Source organism: Neopsephotus bourkii, unplaced genomic scaffold, assembly GCF_033783945.1.
Source record: "Neopsephotus bourkii isolate Nb327-2 ecotype Australia unplaced genomic scaffold, CSIRO-AGI_Nbou_v1 NB_1388, whole genome shotgun sequence".
Taxonomy (NCBI): domain Eukaryota; kingdom Metazoa; phylum Chordata; class Aves; order Psittaciformes; family Psittacidae; genus Neopsephotus; species Neopsephotus bourkii.
Window position 1 is genome coordinate 1,383,196 of NW_026901866.1, and position 21,805 is coordinate 1,405,000.

The following is a 21,805-nucleotide window of genomic DNA, read 5'->3' on the forward strand; positions in this document are numbered from 1 at the left end:
TAGGAAAATGCTCAAAAATACTCAAGTAGTTCTTTGCCTGGAAATACGCACACACCACTTTACAATTTTTCAAGCAGAGTCAACATCTCAGCAAATCACATTGTTATGTTGTGTTATGATGCATGATGGTTTCATAATGATGTGACATGTCTAAATGATAAAAACTTGGCTTCCTACCAGAAATGTAAAGCAGTTTATATTTTTTGTTGGTTTGTGGAGTTTTTTTCCCCACAGGAGAAAATCCTTTCTCAATTCATACAACAAATTTCCCTGAAAAATAAATAAGGCAGCATACCAATTTAATACAAAATATTCCCCAAGTCTATAATTCTGAGAAAACACAAAATTTCCAAGGATTTTAGAAGGAGAAGATACTCCCATAGAACAGTGTATCATTCCATAAAATAACACTACAGAAATGCATAATGAACAACAGAACTGCAAATTGAACACCATCTTTAGAAGTTCTGGAAACACCCAGAACAGTTCCAAAACCCAGAATACTTTTTATGTAGTAAGGTCAATTGGCACTAATAGTATGAGCAGCCAGGTTTTCCTCACTGCAAAGAAAGGCCAGTCAGATAAGTAAATAACTACTATTTAACCTTATTGTTTTTATTTGATACATTAATATAAAATCGGCAAACATCTTTCAGACACAATGTTCTCCTTAGTTACAAATAACCTCAAGATTCTTTTCCACTTGTAACTTTCGTAAGACTGCTAGATCTCTTTTAATGTCGCTGTTTTTCATAAACAGTATAGCTTTTGGCTCTCAAATTGTACCTTGAAAAGTTGCCATGACAGCATGGAGGATTCTGTTCAGCTTGCAATCCTCTGTATGCTGTGCTGTTTCTTTCTTACCAAAGTCTCTTAGCACCTGCCCAGACATGCACTTGGCAATATGATTAACTCCTATCACATAAGAGCCATTCTTTGCTCATCATTTCTCTGTGTGAATGAAATAGTGTTTAGCATTTTGTACCACCAGCATGTTGGGTTTGCTGCTGTTATTTTAAAGCATGTTACTATGTCCTCAGGGTAGAAAAGCAAGGACAAAAAAAATTCTGTCACAAGAAAACTAGAAGGTGGCATGACATGTGATATTCCTCTGGTCCCCTGAGAGCTCACTTTACAGTCTCGTACCTCTTTATCCCTTCAGCACTTTAGACTTACTCAGCAGCCTATTTCTGAAGTGCGCTAGAGAAAAAGACAATGTAGAAAGATGGGGCAGGAGGGCTACTGATGGATTATCTCCATCCTTCCACCTAGTAACTCACATGCTAGGCTGCTGGGAGCCCCAGCCACACCCTGGCTATGGTCCATGTAGCAGCTGGAAGAGAGACAGTAACACTGTCCCTACTTACTTTCAGCATGAACTTCTCTATAAAAAAAACACTGAACTTGGTATAGAACTAAAAATTCACAGTATCACAGTGATTCAATTCAATTCAGAATAAATTCAGTGCTGCTGCCACCATGCATCAGGTTTACAAGAAAGATCAATTTAGGCATCACAGGATTTTTCCTTTAACTTAGCAAGTCAAAGTTTTGAGATCACATGCAACTGCATTTATAAAAACAAGTTCTTGTTGGCTCAGAAATATACTGTCTGCATTGCTATAGGTCAAGCTGGGACTTGTTCCTGAATCACTCACCCAACCCTAATTCTAATAGAATACCTCTGAATAGTTTTATACTAATAACTGCTCTGTAGAGACTCTTAAAATTATAATATATTAAAGACCCATCAGCCTATCAGAAGAACATGTAATTTTATGATCATTACTTCTTGGTTCCTGACTATAGAATTTGGATGGTTGCACCTCAATTAAAAGTTGAATCAAAGTTAATATAATTTAAATAAAAACTTCAATAAAAAGTTAAAGTTCTGTTCTTAATAGCATTAATACCCTCTAATGACCGCTACGGTCATTACCACTAAATAACTGACCTTCTTGAACCTCTCCCCACATAGAAACCTTTCTCCCAACACAGTCAATTATTTAGCAGTAATGAGTGCTCTGTAAGAGATTATTGTTTAACCAAGTACCTTGACACACTGCTTTTTCCCTGTTATCTCTATTCTTCAACAAATTGTACATTTTTTTCTATTGTAGGCTTTTCAGTTCTGAGGATAAAGGTTGTGGTCTTATTCTTTCCAATGCAGAAGTTCACCGTGTAATTGGCAAAGCTTCAGATATAATTAAAATCTTGAAAATTAGGATGCTATGAAACACTGTTTGTGAGCAGCAACTGTGGCCCTGTAAGACACAGCAGTTCCAAGGGCAGGTTTGAGATACCTAGAGAAAATGAGGGGGGGAAAAAAAAAGGGGAAATATTGTTGGGGATGAAAAGACAGAATTCTCTAACAGCATGTGGACAAAAGGAGGAAAAATAAAAATGAGTTAAGAAAAAGAAAGATTCTGGAGCAAAAAGGAGGTGAAAGGAAAAAGTGAATGAAAGAACAAATAAAAAAAGCAAGGACAATAGAGGAGACAAATTAAATTTGGGTGGATAGAATTCATTTTCATAAAGAAGGAAATCTTTTGGCAAAGTCCTGGAAACACTAAATGTTGAAAGATCTTTGTTGCTGTAGAAGTGTGAGAATTACTGGTTCAGTGAGTTCAACACGAGCCTGGAAGACAAAACTCCTGAATTTTAATTCCAGCTGGCCTAATGACTCTGCCTATAACTGTGGGGAAGGCTCTTCACCCATCTGCCTCAGTTTCTTTCTCTGTAAAATTTAAAAAATATCTTTTTTCAAAAAGCTTTCTGAAGTTTTATTTATGCTGTGTTCAAAAACATCAGGCACTAGTAGCTACTAATGGCATTAACTATGTCCTTTTCCTCACATATTTCTTAAAGGTGTTAAGCAAGTTGTTTTGATTTCAAGTTTTTAATAGAAGATTCATGAAGCAACCTTCCAATTCAAATGCTCATGTTGAAGTATCGCAAGCATTTTACACAAATTTAGTTAGAAACCGCTTTTTTTTTTTTCCTGAAAGAAATCTTGTCTAATCATTTTAATAGAGCAAGCATATTCTAATCAGTTTATTTTGAATGTTCTGATCACAGTTGTTCCTTCTTGCTCCTCAACACATGATAGGAGTTATACGGATTGTGGAACAAAAGTGATGTGATGAATCTCATATAAATATATATGAGTGTTGAAATACAAATATGAGTGATGAATCTCATAGAAATACCAGTGTGCTATATTTAGAAATAAGATGATAAAAGTCAGATACTTAAAATCTGCATGACACTGTTATACTTATTCTATGTGAGGGTATTTTGGCACAAAATATGTGAAAAAAAAATCCATATAATGCCTTAATCCGGTGGAAAAGAATGTCCTAAATGAGTCCTTTGCCCATTTAAAAGCAGTAAGTATCTTTTAATGTCTTGGATGAATTCCCATCTGCTCTCTTTCCTTAGAAAAAGGCCTTGAAAATTGAAAGGGGCAGGAAGAGTAATATATTTTCCTATTGCCAACACTACTGCTATTTAGAAGACAACACAGGAGACATTTCTTCAAATTATTTTTCTACTCTAATATGCTGTCTCCTAAAACCCCAGCTTTTTTCATAGTATATCTGTTATGTTGATTGAGGTTTCTTCTGTAATGGATCTTACTTTACTGAGTGAGGGGACAACAGAGCACAACAGGGAGAAGGCCTTCAAAGCAAACTGCCTGTGACATAAGGCCTATCTCAAAGGGGTTAAACTAGATTTTTTTCTTAATGAGAAGACTGTAGGAAAGTGCAATATTATATTCAGTTATAGAAAATACTACAGATTGGATTGCTGTATATAGAACCTTGTCGAGTACACAGTTTACTACACTGGAAGAAAACAGAGCAAGAAGTATCTTTTTTTATTATTATTATTTGTATAAAATATATTGTTCTTCCAGGCTGTAGTGAAACAGTTCCTATTTAATTGCAGAGAAATCCTAAGAAGGTTACAGCAGTGAAACATTAAAATTCTAAGGGCAACTAATAACATTAAAACTTTATAGCCCCAGATAGAATAATTTAGACAAAAACAACATGAGCATATGTTTTGTGTAATAATAACAAACATTTATAGCTGTCAAGAGAGAAAAACACAGGTTTATGCACACCTTAATGGCGTGCATGGGTGAGCATGAGTATATTTAAAACATAATATATTACAAAATTGACAGCAGGCATGACTCTTCTGGGTACTATGTTAAATCAATGAATAAATTACCAAAAGTGTGTTGTGGCTGTTTGGATGTGTAATTGAGCTTAACGTATGTAGTGTTATTTCAAAAGAAACTGTTCAAGGAGTTTCTACACCAATCCACTATGCATCTTTACTAAGCTGTTTACAAATAACAATAAATGAAACTGCCTCACAGTAGGAAGTTTAGTTATATGCATTACATAAATGGGGAAAAAAGTTAATTTTAATATGTTTTTTAAGAATTAAAAACAAACATTGTAATATTGCTAGGATTTACTGAATTGGAAATCAACATCTTTCCAGGTTCAGTTTTAGATTTATTTTAATTGGCTAATACTCTACGAACAAAAGTCTTTGTAGGAATACATGTCAGGAATAAGTCCACTGAGATAAATATGGATGCTTCATAGGGTGTCTGTCCTAAAGAGTAAGAATCAAGGCCCAAATGAACAAACTAGCAAAACATGAACACATATGCCATTTATTTCCTTAATACCTTTCCTGTCCAACAGATAAACAACCTCTTTTTAAAACTTTTGATTAGATTCAAAATCTATGAAGGCAAATTTTAAACCTTATTGTTGTTTACTAGTTAATAACAAAAATAACGCATTTGCAAAATAACCCATTAATTGTCAGATCCAGAAATAAGCTGGGCATATACTTCCATCCCTTGTTTCAGGGCTGCTTCATCTTACTACACCCAGAATTTGTAAAATTATCCTATTTTTTTGCATTCCTCTTTATATTTTCCTGTTGCAGTAGTACTTGATTATCATACAATGCTCTGAACTCTTGCACCTCAAATCTAAGATGGGAAAGGCAGCCAGTGAAAATTAATACTTAACACCCTTGCAGTCTCCAGGAAAATTTGCCAAACAGCAAGGACAGAAAAGACAAGCTGACCTCAACTCCTTGCCCCCCTTCCCCTGAACTGAAATGATGGTCCTAGAATGTAAGCAATAATAAATGCACCATTCTAGACTTCTGTTGCGTGTCATAGCTTTAAATCATAATATTTCAGAACACATGGTGCCAAACTCTAAGGTGGATCTGAACTTTTTCCTTTGCAATTTTCTCCTTTCTCACCCCTTTTCTCCATTTCATAAGGGATGATGTGACCTGTCAGCATCAACTATACTTGTGGTGTTCTTAAGGCTCATAAACTCAAGGATTAAAGCATTCTGAGGTAAATGTTGGCTCTTTTCTATAACATGACTGCAAAGAGGAAAAAGAGGATGAAGAAATAAAGTGTACATGCCCAGATAAGCTATTCTTTCTCTCTGGCCTGATGATGGTTCATAAAGCTTGCTATGGGGCGATTATAAAAGAATACGGCCTACCACCTGTCTCCTGGTCAGAAATCCCATTTTACATTTAAAGCCATCTTAGGTTAACTGTCATTAATGTTTACAGCTGTCCATGGGATGTGACTAAGTGCACTACTACCACCCATATTTTTATGTGCTTACTTCCAGGTGCTTAAGGAACAAGTCCAAATTTCTAAATGCAATACAGTCCCTTTTGTAACTGCCATATTAGTTACACTACCCTAGGTAAGTATAATTATCTATAAATTAGGATAATCTAAGATACTATAGGAAAGGCTTAATCAAAAGTCCTGGCAAAATACTTAAAAAAAATACACACACACGTGCACACACACACACACACACACACACACACAAACCTACCCACAAACTACTAGACATACAAACTTGCATGTGGTTTTAGAGTCTTTTAATACATAAGTCAACTTATGTATTATGTATGATGTTGTTGTTCATCATGTATTATGATGAAACGTTGTTTCATCAACTACGCTACTGAAAACATTGTTTGGGGGGGGGGTTTCATGATGAAAATACATATAAAGTCAGCTCATACAATGCTCACCAGTGTATTCTGTTGCCTTCTCATAGATTACCTTAAAAATATAGCAAAATCTGTAACATGATCCTGGACCTGAAGCTTAAATATAGTGAAGTGTACTACGCAAGAACAAGTAAGATTTAAAATGCAGGATGTCCAAGTAGAATTTTTCTTTCAAACATTGTTTTACCTGACTTCCCTTTTGGGACCACCCCAGTGAAGAATAGCTGTTTTAAGTACACAACTGAGACTAGAGCTGAAAGTTTCTGTAGATTAAACTGCTGCTAGATGATGCTCCAAAAGTCTAAAATAGGAACTGAATTAAAAAAAAAAAAAAAAGGAAATTTTACCCAATCACACTGAATATAAAAGTAATTAAAATACTTTAAAATGAATGAAAACATGCAGAAGATAAAATTTACCTTTATCTAACAGTATCTTTGTTCACATCAATGTTCCTTTTGTTCTCTATTACATATTTAATCATTCTTGGACATCAACCATAACAGCAAAAACTCAAACACTGAACTGATAATTAAACACAGTAATATTTATAAGATGTTAGTTTATTCTGTAGATATGAACACTTAATTTAATGCACAAATGCAATGAAAGTAAAATTGCTTTTTAAAGATCAGAGGAGTGCTATGCCAGTCATTTTTCAATTGAATAAAGCAGTAATATTTTGTTTTCAGAGCAGTAATAATATTTTAATAAAATGGCAAAAAAAATGCTATTTACAGAAGCAATAATCTTCAGTAATGACAATTGGCAATTGCATACATAGTAAGCTACCATTTTTAAAGTACAGGATTTTTAGAGGGCTATATCAAAAGGGAAAACCTAGCTTTTTAAACATGCTTTTTTAAAAAAAAAAACCCAATCAAAACACTAAAGCCTGCACTACCGGAGGTAATCAGAATGAAAAGCAGGAGGTGATACTGCATTGCTACTATCAGAGCTAGAAAAATAGTCTAGTGAAGAAACAATAAGACGACCTTACAAGCCAGACTTCTAGCTCTTATGCCACATTAACTGAACAGTCAAAAATATTTACCATTATGATGACTGATAAAAAAGAAAGGGGTAGAACACACACTCAAACTTTATTGTTTGAGCTGACCAGCACCAATTTTATCTGCAAATCAGCTACGATGTCTATAGAGCACTAGCTTTCAGTCCTCCTGCACTTTCACCTGGGTCTGACCAGGCAGTGAAGCTTGTGAGAAGTGTCTCCCCACAAACACCAGTATTTTCTTTCAGTTGTGATCCTGATGAAATCCTGAACTATTTTAAAGAGCAACAGACGGGATGCAGGGTGAGGAATCAGGAATAAGAAATGAGGAAGGAAAGTTAACTGAAAAGATATGAATTTAAAATAATTTGCTTCATTAGTGATCACTAACTATAAAGCCAAAAACAAACTTGTTCCACCAAGACATTTTCAGTCAGCTACGATTCCTTCATTTCACTTGCTTATTTATGGATTTATTTTAGTGTCTTCCACCAAATTCTAAATTGAAACTCAAGAACTAAATCAAGAAAAAAGCTCTGTTTCTCCTGTGGCTGTAAAAGCCTGAATGGGCACACAGGATTCTGAGCCCACACAGAAAAGGAATAGCTTTGACCGGCTATCCTAGAGTGAGAGATGTTCAATTTTCACTAAAATGAATCTGGGTATTTGTATGCGCGTGTTACTAAAATCTTATTTCTCTGGAAATGTGAGAAACTTGTGAAACAATAGGCAGACATGAGTAAGAAAAGCCTTACACCACTGCTGAAAACCTTACACTCACTGCTGAAGATACATTCTATCAGAAATAACAGAACAAAACTGCATCAGTATGGTTGTATAGAGAAAGCAGAATGAACAGATACTGGCAAAATAGAAAATTAAGGTGTTTGGGTGGTTAATATTCAGTTTTAAGTCACTTAAGATAAACGTGTCCATATGAATACATGCACAAAGACACTTGTGTTTCTGTATTTTCAAATACAGGCCAAACCCAACTGGGAGTTTTTCCTAAACAAAGCTTGTCAGAGTTGGTCCAGTTATGCATGTGAAGTTAAAATAGCCTAACATACTTTCAGAGTTTCAGATAATAGTGTTCAAAGATTCAAATAGCACTATGATAAAATTTGCCCCTTGGGCGTATGTCAGTTTAAATATCTGTTCTCATCACGTTCTCAGCCTGCGCTTGTACTCGGTGGAGTGATTTAGATTTGAAACATCTTTCAAACTGAACTTGATCTACGTTTTAATAGAAAGTAAATTTCCTTATTCTTACAGTAAAAAATTCATAATTTTTTTTGCAAACTTTTTAAGCGCATATGTTGCTATTAACAATGTTGTCTGTATAAGAGCCAATAGTTGCCAAAAGTAATCAATATACAGTATCTAGAAATAACAAGGTGTAAAAATTACAGAAGCATACTATAAATACCACAGATACCTTGCAATCCTCCTTCACACCTTCAATTAGAATAAGACTTCTTATATTGGTTTAAAAAGGCAGCTGTATCTTATAACCAGATTGAATATTATGCTTAACAATAGATGCAATTTAGCTGCAAAAATATCCTTTAGCTCTCTACACTTTATACTTGATAATGAGCTTAATAAACCAAAGATACTTTAAGATTCAATTGGAAAAAATACGGGCTCTGCTACCATTTTAGAAATTTGGCTTGTTTAAAATTATTTTAGCTACCATGAAAACAATATTGTCACACAGAATTTGAAACAAATATGTAAGGAATTTGATGGCTAGATAAGTAAACAATCTCTGGGGGGTAAAATGGGATTCAGGACTGCTCAACTATGACTTCAAGGACATAACTGCATTAAAAATTAGCAAAATATTTAGTTAAACTGTGATATAGAAAAGTTTTAACAGCGCTCATGTAACATGAAAGAAGTTTAGGATGGAGCTCATATTCACTTGTCTTCTATTGAAGGACAAATACTGCCTGCTTAGCTTCATTCTTTTCTCTGTGAAGGGAGGTCCTGAATTAAACACAAAATTGTTTCTCCTGCTCACTAAAAGGCACACAACTAACAAGTCAGCAGAAACAGCTCCCAGCAAATAGCAGTGAAACTACCATGCAGAAGCTGACTGCACATCTGACAGCCCTAAATCTTTTGGGGGCACCTCTGATGTTTTTCTCTCAATCATTCAAAGGAAAAAAAATCTACAACTATTTAAACAAAAGAAATATTTTCAAAATCCACACCAGAAACGTACTAAAGGTACCAAAAATCTGTTTTCTTTCCACCTACACTAAAATTCTCACGTAAAATTTTCTAACTAATTCTCAGTCTACCATACTTCCATGAAAGATTTTTCTGCCCAGTTGTTATGATCACAACTTTGATACTGTTCAGCAAAGCCCATTTATCTGAATTTCTTGTTTCTACAATTAAGACTCACAATAAGTCAGCCCCATTGAATTTTACATATCCAGGCTGTCCTTTTACCGATTCCAGTTTCTGCTACTACACTTACTTTAAAACACTTATGTTTCCTTTCTTTCGTCCATTCTGATATGGTGTGTAAAATGATGTTTTCACCTCTCAGATCCTTCTTGAAGATACTTTTTGTCTACAATGATAGTTAGGTCTGTGCAAATTCTAAGTGATGTCTGTAACATTAAAAATACATCACTTATAAAGCAAGGTACTAAAAACTAGCAAACTGAGGAACTTGAAGTGCCTAGTTGTGCTTAAAGACACAGATATTCCTTTTTCTTGCTTCTTTTTTAGGTTCTTTTCATTGTTGTATCAACATGGCTTGTTTTGATTAGCTTGTAAATTCTCAATGGATGTTTCCAATCCTATATTTGGATAACAACTAATATAAAAAATTACTCAGCTGTGTTTCACATACTCCAGTAAAAACGCTAAAAGACAGGCTTATTCCTTGCAAAACAAATCTACTGATTTACAGAAGGATTTTGTAAATATCACCACCCTTTCTATCTACTTGATCAACATATCTTTGGTTCAAACCCTCACCATAGAAGCTGACAGATCAAGAATACTGTAATGTCAGATACTAAAATACCTAAAGCCAAGTAAAATAATAACTTTAGATGCATTTTTTCCTGGTAGAGCAGCATCAACAGCATTGTTTGTACTTAAGAGGGAGATCACAAGTACCTTTAGTTTAGACTTCCAAGTTCCAAAATATTCAGAATTGAAATGTCACATGAATGATTTTAAACTGTTCAGCTGTTAGACACAATCCTACTATTTATGTACAGACATCATTTTAAATATTCAACGATTTAAGACTATGCCTCAATGGCAACATAGCAGAACCTTCTGTTCCAATTACAGGAAATCACTTCCCCTGTTACCACCTTTTGAAGTAGTGAATGGTGAGCCACAGACTTGCTGTAATACTTTTCAGCACTGAAATACTTTCTGAGGTATTATAAGGTGTTTTACTAATCAGTGAAAAGTAGTAAATATCTAACTGTGCCCAAGACTATATGGTTGTTCTGAAGAGAAGATACTAATAAGTTCAGCTGAAACTGCAAAGAATTAAGGTGGCAGATGGTAATTACTAATACTGGAAATAAGCCTGGTTAGAGGTGGCTGGAACTTCAGTTTAATGTCTGATCTATAAGGTGTTGCATTCCCTGCATAAAACTCTCTTTTGTCTAGATGGGAATGTGCCTCATTATAAACACATCAGAAAAAAAAAATACTTCTTCTAAAGCATATATAGCAACTTTCCTTGTACATTTATTTTCCAAGGAAAGACTTGATATAGCCATGAGACAACCATAGATCAGAAGAGCATGTGTATCACCAGATGAAGTACCCTTTCCACATGTCTATGCAATGTCAGAGGTGGAAGTCTGAGTTCCATTTCATCATCTTTCAAATTGTTACTGATGAAGTAATAAGCTATTTAGTTGACATTTTGTTCCATAACATTAAAAACATGAGACACAAGACTGCGTACATCTGATCTTGAGTTTCTGCTTGTGAAAGCTGCAAGTTAAATTAATTGAATTTGAGGTGTGAAGTTTCGAAAGTCCCCTGTAACTTAACTCCAGCAACACAAATAAAATAATCCTTCTAGCATATGCTATTCCTGCCCTTTCAGTAGAAGAGACTAACTCAGTGGAAGAGAATGAAGGCCAGTTAACTCACACTATTTGACAACTTCAAAGCACTGACCACTATGACAACATATGTAGCTCCTCAGCTGCATACACTCAAACCTAGAAAGCCAGTTTCCAAAGTGGTTATGTAAGTAAAACTAATAGATTATGAAATCATGCTCTGTTGAGAATATTTCAGACTGTCCCAATAATAGACTTTCCCTGTTTTTAAATAATGGAAGATATCAGAAAAAATACCAGTGTGCTGGCTTTAATATTACAGTACATGCATCATACTGATGCCTGCAGATTAGAAATCTAGGGCTGATAAAAGACACTGAGAAAACACGGAATATCTGCTAACAAATGTTATATTTCCCTGCACTGATCACAAAGATGCCAAACCACTTCATTTGTACATTCTTTTTGTATCAAAGAATTAATCTAAATGTTGTAGTCATAGCAGTGTGATTGAATGGCCAGGACAAGCTACAAGCCTGAAGTAATAAAGAAAGGACTTTTACCATTCTCTTAACATATGCCCTGTTGTCTTGTCCATTTCTCAAATTTATCCTCATATTAAAACACAGAGCAGGACATAACTGTTTGGACTGCAGTGTCTAGGCCACCCACTAGGTCTGAGATGAGTGCAACCATAAAGCTGTCAAGGAGAATTTCCAGAATCCCAAACTGGTAGATACTAAACAGCTTAACCAAGTTTTAGGTTTTCTTCCTGAAAATCACTTTTCTATATATTGAACACTGTTTATTTAGAATGGCTGTAAAAACTGTGAAATTATGTGCAACTGAGTAGATGATGATCCTGGAAATGTGGGATGCTTAATTACATATCAAGAGGAAATCACACTGGTTTTCTTTTTCAGTTTATACCAAGGTTTGTTTAACCACTTCAGACTCTGTTATCCTACTGTTTCTGTGATTTCAGGTTAACTTTATTGAACATACTTTTACCTCTTCTTCTAATATTCTTCAAATACTTACTGCTTTTACCATTAACCCACTGACAGACAAGTCCACTAGAGGGCTAAAATAATCTTTCTGAGTGCTTTTTACCTGAGACAACTAAGTCAGATTTCAATGTTATAAACATTAGACCAAATGCCTTAACCAGTTGCATACTTATTTCTCTGAAGCTGGGATGGAGAAGTAGAAATGTTTCTCAGTAATACACCAATTATTATGGAAAGGAACATGTCCAGAAGTACAGGAATACATATTTATTTCTGGAGTACACCATTATTCTCTTAACCTACCAGCATTTAGGTTTTGATCATAGAACACCAGGTTGAAATGGACATCAAGGATCGTCTGGTCTGACCTTTCTTGGCAAAACCACAGTCTAGAGAAGATGGCTCAGCACCCTGTACAGCTGAATCTTGAAAGTATTCAGTGTTGGGGAATCCACCGCTTCCCTGGGGAGATTATTCCAATGGTTGATTGATCACATTGTCAAAAATTTTCCTTTTGTGTACAACTGGAATCTCCCCAGGAGTAACTTGTACCCACCACCCCTTTGTGCTTTCCACATGACTCCTTGTAAAAAGGGAGTTTCTATCTTCTCATAGCTACATTTTAAATACTGATGTTATGCTCTGAAATGTGACCAAAAAAACCCAAACCAGCCAACCAAACAAACAAACAAAAAAAACCAAACCCAAAAAAAAAAAATCAACCCCAACAAAGCACTCAAAATTTAATTCAAATATTTACCTGCAAAACAGAACTATCCAGATTCAAAAACTGTAGTCATGAAGTAATTGTCCAAATGCATACTGGGAGTAGTACTTAACAACTGACCCTAACAATACTATTTCATTCAATTTTCTGTGAAGAATATCTGCTATGGGCAAATGCTATTAAAGATGCGTATACTTTTCAAGGACATTAGTTACACTATTAGCTTACAATCTCCTCAGATAGAAATGAACTTTTCCAGAAAACAGTAAGTTAAAGAGACCAGGCAGTAACACTAAATAAGAAAGTACATCATGTTATTTTTTAACACCACTCTACTGTTTATTGAAAGCAATACTGTCCCAGTAGGCCTCCCCTGATGGACAAGAAGTGGACCAATTAATTAAGAGATCAGTTATAAAACAAGTGTTCTCATACATCTCCAGAAAGTGTGTGCACAAGTGCACAAGATACATACATATATGCCAGAATTTCTCCAATTTTCCAGATATTTAGAATATTACTTACTAATTCCACCAGAAAAAAAACACCTACTGTTAGCTAAGCATCTTAAGATTGCCAGATGTATTCCATGTCATGTTTATTACTCATAATGTTAGATCAGTACTTATTGGTGTTTGTCATGACAAATTTGAAATTTATTTTTAAAAGTACTTCTCAATGGGGTAAGAAGGCAAAACCTTACATCCTGCAATTTAATCAGAATACGGTTATCATTTGTTTATTTATAAAAATGACAGAATAGTTCTAGTAAATACTTGAGATCTCAGTGTTTTGGTGAATTTGTACAGAGAATGCAATACATTAGAAGAGTTTATGCATCAGAAATATTTAAAACCCTTTAAGTCTGCCGTAGCAATCACTATAAACCACTAGGAAACTTACACAAAGAAAATGAAAAATTTTGTAAGCATAATCTGGATTCTTGAATACAAACACTGACAATGTATTTCTAGAGGGCAGAATGCTCCTCTCTCCCACTCTCCATTGTTTGCATAAAAGATGCCAAAGCAGTATGATAACATGTTTAATAAATCCTAAGGGAAAAGTTTCCTAGGGTCTTTGAAATTCCTCCTCTTCCTATTTCTTCACAGATTTCTGACACCAACATTATTCCTGCAGCTTCTCGAAGGCAAAAAGAAAAATACCCTCTAGATATAATCTTTAGAATTCCTATTATACTTCTCAAGTTCCTTTTGGCTTTTGAAATAAATGCAAACTGAAATCTACAGTTATGCTGTCAGCTGTATATTAATTTTAGTTAATCTTTCATCATGAAGTAGTTTGTATTTGTATTATAGAGGGATGTGATTTAATAAATTAAATTGAAATAACCTGAAAATACTTTTTGTTTGGTTTTTTTTTATATATATATACTTTTGTTTTTAATGGTAGACTCAAAAAAAAAAAGAAAACAAAAAGACATTGCTTCGGGTTCCTCTCTAAGATAAAAAGCACGGGGAACGAGTTATCACATATCTATATGAAAAATTTACTGCAACATAAACCATGCCTCTATTTCTCCGTTTTCAAGCAAATATTTAAATATAATTATTTCAAACTAGGGATTTCACAATTTTCATAGCAAAAGCAATCTGGATTATACAACATTTTCTTGTGATAATTTTGACTAAGCAGTTAGACTTTGGCCATGGATGAATCAAGCTTTTCAGAGATATAAGGTCATATTAACCTTGAGCTAGTCTGTTTTACTTTAATAGACCTAACAATGAAATTAAGTATTGCTCCCTTGCCTAATTCCTAAACTAAGAGCTATGTGACATAGGATCACTTTCTACCATGTGAGTGAGGAGGAATATAATTTCAACTTGTGTCTTCTGCACAAATGTCTTTTCTTGTATTTCTGTTTTACTGTTATCCTTGGCTCCTCCTCCACTATCCATAAGATCGTTCTTGCTATGTAGAATTATGGTAAAAGAACACCAGAACATTTTATGTCATCCTAAGAGTCACTGTGCAAAGCACTATCCATGTGAAGAACTGTCTAGCATCAGAATCTGAAAATGTACTTACCACAGCCATCCTTGTTATTTATAGAAATAGCAACCATGAATTTTTCTATAAATTTCAACCTGCTGCATGCCAAGTTATTGGATTGCTCTGTTGCATATTCTTTGCATTGGAAAAATCAACACTTTCCAATGCAATCTCTCCCAACCACCTTTGCTTACTAATGATTGTAAGAAAGGTCATGAACCATATGCCAGAAGTTTCTATTGTGTGTAGTGCCCCTACACTGCTTGGACCAATTTGAAAAAGCATGTTTTGTGTTTAAAATGCTGTTACAAATATAAAGTTTGGCAACTGGTAAGTACAATAATCCTCTTTAATAATTAAGATTCACAAAATTATGATAGGTGTCAATACCTTATTCTTAAAGTACTTGTTGTATTCAACACAAGGAGAACTTAGAGCAAAAAGATTTGTGAAAAGGCATATGACCTTCTTCCCACTGCAATGGCCATCCCCTAATTAAGCAATGCATCTGATAGTCATTAACAGGAATGAGATAATGAATCACTTTCTCTCTTCTTTGTTAATTTGCTGTAACCAAGCGGCTAATGGATGTCAGAGCTGAGTGATTGCACTGATTATAGTGATTTATAGTCACAACAAAACAATTTAAAACCATTCTGATTATTCATGTTAAAGATGCTTTATGTTTTGTTTGCTAAATGTTTTATGCTCCCCCTCATGACCCTCTATACAAAATGAGACCAGTCTTCCTGGAAAACTTGAAAGTTCTAAGATTTTTTCATTGTTTCAGAGTAAAGCATTTCATTTTGTTTATGAAAAAAAAAAAGTTTACCCAGTGGAAATAAAAAGCCTTAGGGTGGAAAGAAAACTTCAGTGGTGCCTAGTTCAAAAGAAGACGGAAATAAGAGGAAATAAGGCAAACTTCAAGCCACTTACCTTAGGGCTCCCAGTCCCTTCCTCATTCTCTGCAGATACATCAGTAGCCAGTATCTCTGCTTTGATGATATCCAGAGCCCTAAGAATCCAGCTGTGTTGCCTTTTGATTTGCCTCTGTAGTTCCTTCCATTGACTTGCAATCATCTGCAGCATGTCCTTCAGTCCTTCTCCAAAATGAAGGAGAAAAAAAGTAAAGGCTGTAAACTTAACTGCATCTTTAAATGTTTATTCTTTAAAGAATAAAAGCAATAAGAATTCAAATGTATTTTCTCAGCAATAAATCCAAGCATTACTATAGTTCGTACTGCAAAACAATGATATAAGGTCAAAACGTGTCTTTTAGCCATCTTGGTAAATTTTGATAATATTTCAAGAAGAGGAAAATACCACACAAACCGTGATTTCAGTGCAATAGGTAATGCTAAATTAATCTTAACCTCTAATATCTAGTCTTTATCTCAAAACATTTCATAATCTTCCAAAAACCAAAAACATTTTTCTTACCTCCGACTCCTGGAAATGTTTTCTGTAGTTTACACATTACTATTTCTAAGAATATAATGATATGCACCACCATTCTCTGCTATGGCTTCTATGCCTTTTTGGAACTATACACAGAAGTCACTCCCATTAGCTTTCACATTACACAGGTCTGTCTGATGCAGTGAAACAATAGAGGCACAATGTATAACATGATCAGAAAACAGTAGACCAAAGAATAACTTCAACCTTGATGAAAACTATGCTAAATAGGCCAAAATTAAAATGGTATTCCGTAGCAATATAGGCTGATTAAAACTCTATTATCATACAAGTCACACAAACACCTAACAATATAGATGGTAGTGGGGATAAAGGAAAATATCTCTCTTCCCCTCGTCTCAATTTAAGGCCTCTGTAGAAAAAGACAAGCCTAACCAAAGGAAAAAGGTATTTTTAATTTTAATCTATTCTTCATAAATACATTAAAATCAATGTAAGAATTAGTTTAAGTGGCAAAATAAAGCTTTACCAATGCAATTACCCATTCAGAGTAGGTAAATATATATATATATGTATTTGAATTCCTAATTCATTATCTTAATGTTATTTCCATAGCACCTACATCATAGAATGTGTCAGTGTGAAGTTTTCAATGATGTGATTTCAATTGAAACTCAGCTGAGCAGCAAGACCAAAATAAAATGAACAGACTATTTGCAGGCAGTATTTCATTTTATAAGTATCACTGCATTGTATGCAGTATATGAAACATTTATAAATCTTGAAGGTCAATCTGATAATGTAAATATTAATAATACATAAGGAAGTGAATATATGCAGTAATTTACAGCAATGCTTCTTCATTCTTTAATAGTCTGGAGACATAAAGACTTGCAATATTTCAGAGGATTTACCTGATTTGTGAGATACAATAAGCTCAAGAAGTTGACGTCCTTCTTCTACCACTGCTTCTTTTAAAGCACAGTGGCTATCTACATTCAACTTAAAACTCTGGGAAAAACAAAAAAAGGAGAGGGGGGAGAAAGAGAAAAAAAACCCTCAGTATCAGACATTGGAGAGGCAGTTATCATAAAACACACGTACAAAATTACTTGCTGCTTTTTATCAAGAACCACATCCCCATTTACACAATAGCCAAACTCATTTGCAATACTAAAAGCTATTGATATTTTGGATCTGGGCTCAAAATGTTTCCATTAGATCAGCAAAGTGCATCTGTGTTGAAACAGCTGACAAATCTAGAAATTCATTAGGTTTTATGAAAAGTCACAACCCGTAGGCTATATCTGGAGTAACTGTTCTATAAAATACACTAAATTTATGCCACCACATATGAGCTCTGTTTTTTCAGATTTCTTTGAAATGTTGGTGATAGCACTATTTATGAAACCATAAAAAAATTACAGCATTGAATATATTGGCCTTATGTGCACTCATACAAATCTATTAATATTGTGTTTCTGAGTTAACCCTCATATCCTTTTCAAAGAACAAATCAAACTGCTTTAGATCTCTGCATTCTTAATTTGCAAAGCAACTATTTTTCCTCCTTTTTTCACTAATATTTTACTCATCTACAAAGGACCTCTGCATTAAAACTGATTAAAAAATTTTGTTTCTTTCTCAGTTTATTATTTATGTTTACAAAATGCATTAAAATCTATTAATAAAGACAGGAACTGGAAACATGATCTACTATATGTTATGCCATTGCATACATCACTGATACCTTGGATAAACTTGTGAAATTTTACACTTATACTTGAGTGTAAGGAAGAGAAACAAAATAGAAGAAAGGGGTAATTGCTGTATTTAATCATAAGTCATGTGCAGCCCTGAACATACATGCAACTCTTACCCTCTTTGAAAAATCTACAGAATGAATGAAAACAATATTTGACCACTTGGAAGTTTTGCCTTCCCTTGGGAATGAGTTAACTGGCAGAGATGAAAGGAGACTTTGCAAGTGCACATTTGGGGCTTCTGGTTTCTATAAAACTTATTTATACTTCCCCAAATACTAGTGACCATGCTAGTACTGAAGTAGCAGACACCACAAAATATTCAAAAGCCCTCATTTCTTAGGGAAGTGAACATTTCCTGTCTTTCCTAACTGCTGTAGTGAGGCTGATTGGCATAGCAGAAAATAATATTGCCAGAACTGTAACAAAATTATGTTCTTTTACTGTATTTGTCATGGTTGAAAGAGGCATGTTGCTCAGGCAGACTCTTTAACAGTCTTTCAGGCAGCAATGTACCTGACAGTGACAGAATGTTTTTGAGAATTCTCCATTCAAATAAAGGGCATTAAACAGAAACTTTGCTACCTTCAGCATTTTGTCTAGCCAATTTTCCTTGTATGGGCACCTGAAAATATTGGTTTGTACCAGCTAACAAATGGGTCAGCCAAGCAAAGTTAAAAGGAAAAAGGATGCCTAGTTTATATCTGGCCCTTTCCTAAATCTAGTTTTATGACCCCCAAATCTAGAAGCTCTTTTTCTTTCATAAGAGCATGTCTGAACAAGCACTGACAATATTTAATTTACTGTTTACTTAAAACAGGCTTGTACTGAATAGTTTGTAATCATGCACTTCACAGGAAATGCACTATGTGTGTGCCTTACACAGCAAAAGAGAACCTAAAGGACCTGAGAGTAGGTTGTGTAATTTCACATAATTGAAGTTGAGTATAGATGCAGCTGGATGTGGCAGTGTCTCGAGATGATATGGATGTGTTTGATAGGAAAATTGGAAAAGATGAGGTATTCTTCTTCATTAGCAAAAAAAAAAAAAGGTTCATTTAACATAACGCACCAGATACTACAATACAGCTTGATTTTCAGGTGCACCTATTAACCAGTAATAATGTTAAACTGAAGAAGCAAAATATGATGAATAAAGATGGGGCCAAACTTTTGGATTTTGACTAGCAATATTCTCCTTGTGCAAAATTCTGATTTTATGGATAAATTATGCAAGGTATAAAGACTGTGAACATACATGAAATTTAGCAGAAATAAACTCTTATTAGTACATAGGCACCAACTATGTACTGGCTATGTACATAGCCAGCAAGTAAGTACTACACAGCCACTTGCTCACTCCCCTCTGGTGGTTTGTGGAGAGAACTGGAAAAGTGAAAAAACTCATGGGTTGAGATAAAGGCAGTTAAATAAGGAAAGCAAAACTGCATATGCAAGTAAAGCAAAACAAGCAATTCCAATTCCCATTTGGCAGGCAGGTGTCAGCCATCTCCAGGAAAGCAGGGCTCCATAATGCCTAAACGTTACTTGAGAAGACAAATGGCATCACTCCAAACATCTCTCCCTTCTTCCTTCTTCCCCCAGCTTCATATGAGCATGACACCCTATGGTACAGGATATCCCTTTGGTCAGATGGGGTCAGCTGTCCCCTCCTAACTTCTTGTGCACCCTCAGCCTACTGCTGGTGGGGACATGAGGAGCAGAAAAGGTCCTGACTCTGTGTAAGCACTGCTCAGCAATAACTAAAACATCACTGAATTATCAATATTTCACATATCCAAACCACAGCCCTACATTAGCTACTATGAAGAAAATTATACTGCAGAAGCTCCATGGGGGAAAAAGCAGCACCTCCTGAACTATACCAGGCTCTGAACACACTAAAAATGAAACGTTTCCAGAAGATAATAATCTCTCCCCCTTAGCTTATTTGTCTGGACAACTGGGGATGAGAAAAATATTTGAAAAAATATTTATTTTAAGTTCCCCATAGGATATTTTTTTATGGCTGTAGATACTTAAGTTCAGGAATCTTCTGCTGTGTGGGTATCCTGCAGTACGTGCATATCGAGCTCTGATATGCAATCTTTCACTGTTTTGCAAACTGCTGCTCTTGGCAAATCCTTGTAATCTGGTAAAACACAATGTGGGTCTTGACCTATTCATATTTGAACTAAGGATAGTCAGCTATTAAACATTGTTGTTTCCAGAGGCACACAGACTTGGTATAAGCATGCCCTTTTTTTTAAGTCATGATGTGTCCAACTAATTACATCCAGTGTAATTTGTGTCTCTGAAACAAAAATAAGCAACTAGGTTAGTTTAAATGACACAGCAGTTTACACCTATTGCCAGATTAAGATACTGTATTAAAAGAAATATTTTAATTTTCTCAGTCAATCATACTATTACCGTGTGTGGTGTATGGGTTGCTCCTGACACCTAATTTTTCTCAGGTTTGTTTTTGATGTGTTTAAATACCTTTGAAAAAAATATCACTGCTTCCAGGGCACTTATTTTTTAGAGCAATGGTAAAAAATATTGAAATTATTTAAGTGATCTATGATTTTAAGTCTGAACGACAATTAAAATTTCCTAATAGTCACTTGCATTTCTATACTTAGGCACACTTGAATTTTGACTAAGAATGTATCACTTATAACACTCACTGTGACAGATACAACTCAATTTTGAAGTTTAGAGTGATGGGAACAGTTTCTGGTACAAAAGAAATGGGATTCATTGACTGAGAATCTGGAAAGATAATCAAATTCCCACAAGTATCATCAGCAATGTGTGTTTTGATAGAGGCACAGGTTCAACACACAGTAAAATCCTAAGACGATGGAACAAACGTGTGTTATTTATTAATCTATGCAATATACCAATAATCTCCAAGAAAAAAAAAATGTTGAAAATGTCATTTAAAATTTTTTTTCAATTTACTAATTTTTTTTAACTTAGTTTAATCTTACATCCCATTTGTCTAAAAGGGAATATGACTTAAAACAGTTCCTGAAAATTTATTCTTATATTCTTAATATACAGTTACTTTTGCAAATGTATTGGTCATGGCACAGTTACCTCCCAATAGCTTGCTATAAAAAAATACCAAGATAATAAGTAACTGAATTCGATTTATGGTTACAGAAAGATAGGGTTTTGTTTGTTTGTTTGTTTGTTTTCTGGAGGACTTCTGACCACACAGAAAGTTTCTGTTTGGTCACTGCCTAGTATTTACATGCACAAGTTAATAACCTAATGATCCGTGTAATAATGTAGTGTTATTTTCATACTCCTGAACACTACCTACCAATGCCATTTAGTAAATCAAGAAAATAACTACCATGTATGCTGCCCTTATATTAACATGGAAATGGTAATATATATTTAGCATTCTAATGACATAATGCTAAATACATAATTAGTTGGTCAATGGTGATATGAAATGGATATTAATATGCAATTTGTACATGAAAGATCTTATCTTCTATGAAATAGTGCATTTCACACATTATGTTTACAATTATAAAATTATTTGACTTTTTAACAATTGGGAAATATCTTATTTATGAAAGCCTCACATTTTTCATTGGGGATATAAAGCCTACTTAATGTTAGAAATCACTAGGATATTTTTTCCTGGGAATTAAATGTTATATATGAAATGGATCAAATCAATTTCA

General features: G+C 34.5%; 1 protein-coding gene across 5 annotated transcripts in view; it reads right to left on the reverse strand.

Moving 5' to 3' along the window:
* AKAP6 (A-kinase anchoring protein 6) overlaps positions 1-21,805 on the reverse strand; it is a 281,727-nt gene that overhangs the window by 128,476 nt on the left and 131,446 nt on the right. For 3 of the 5 annotated variants that reach the window (XM_061367603.1, XM_061367605.1, XM_061367604.1), the window contains 2 exons: positions 17,249-17,346; positions 15,853-16,021 (listed from right to left, as the gene is read on the reverse strand). In XM_061367603.1, coding sequence (XP_061223587.1) covers positions 15,853-16,021; positions 17,249-17,346 — 267 coding nt within the window. The remainder of the gene's footprint in view (positions 1-15,852; positions 16,022-17,248; positions 17,347-21,805) is intronic. The other 2 variants (XM_061367602.1, XM_061367601.1) reach the window with 2 other exon arrangements.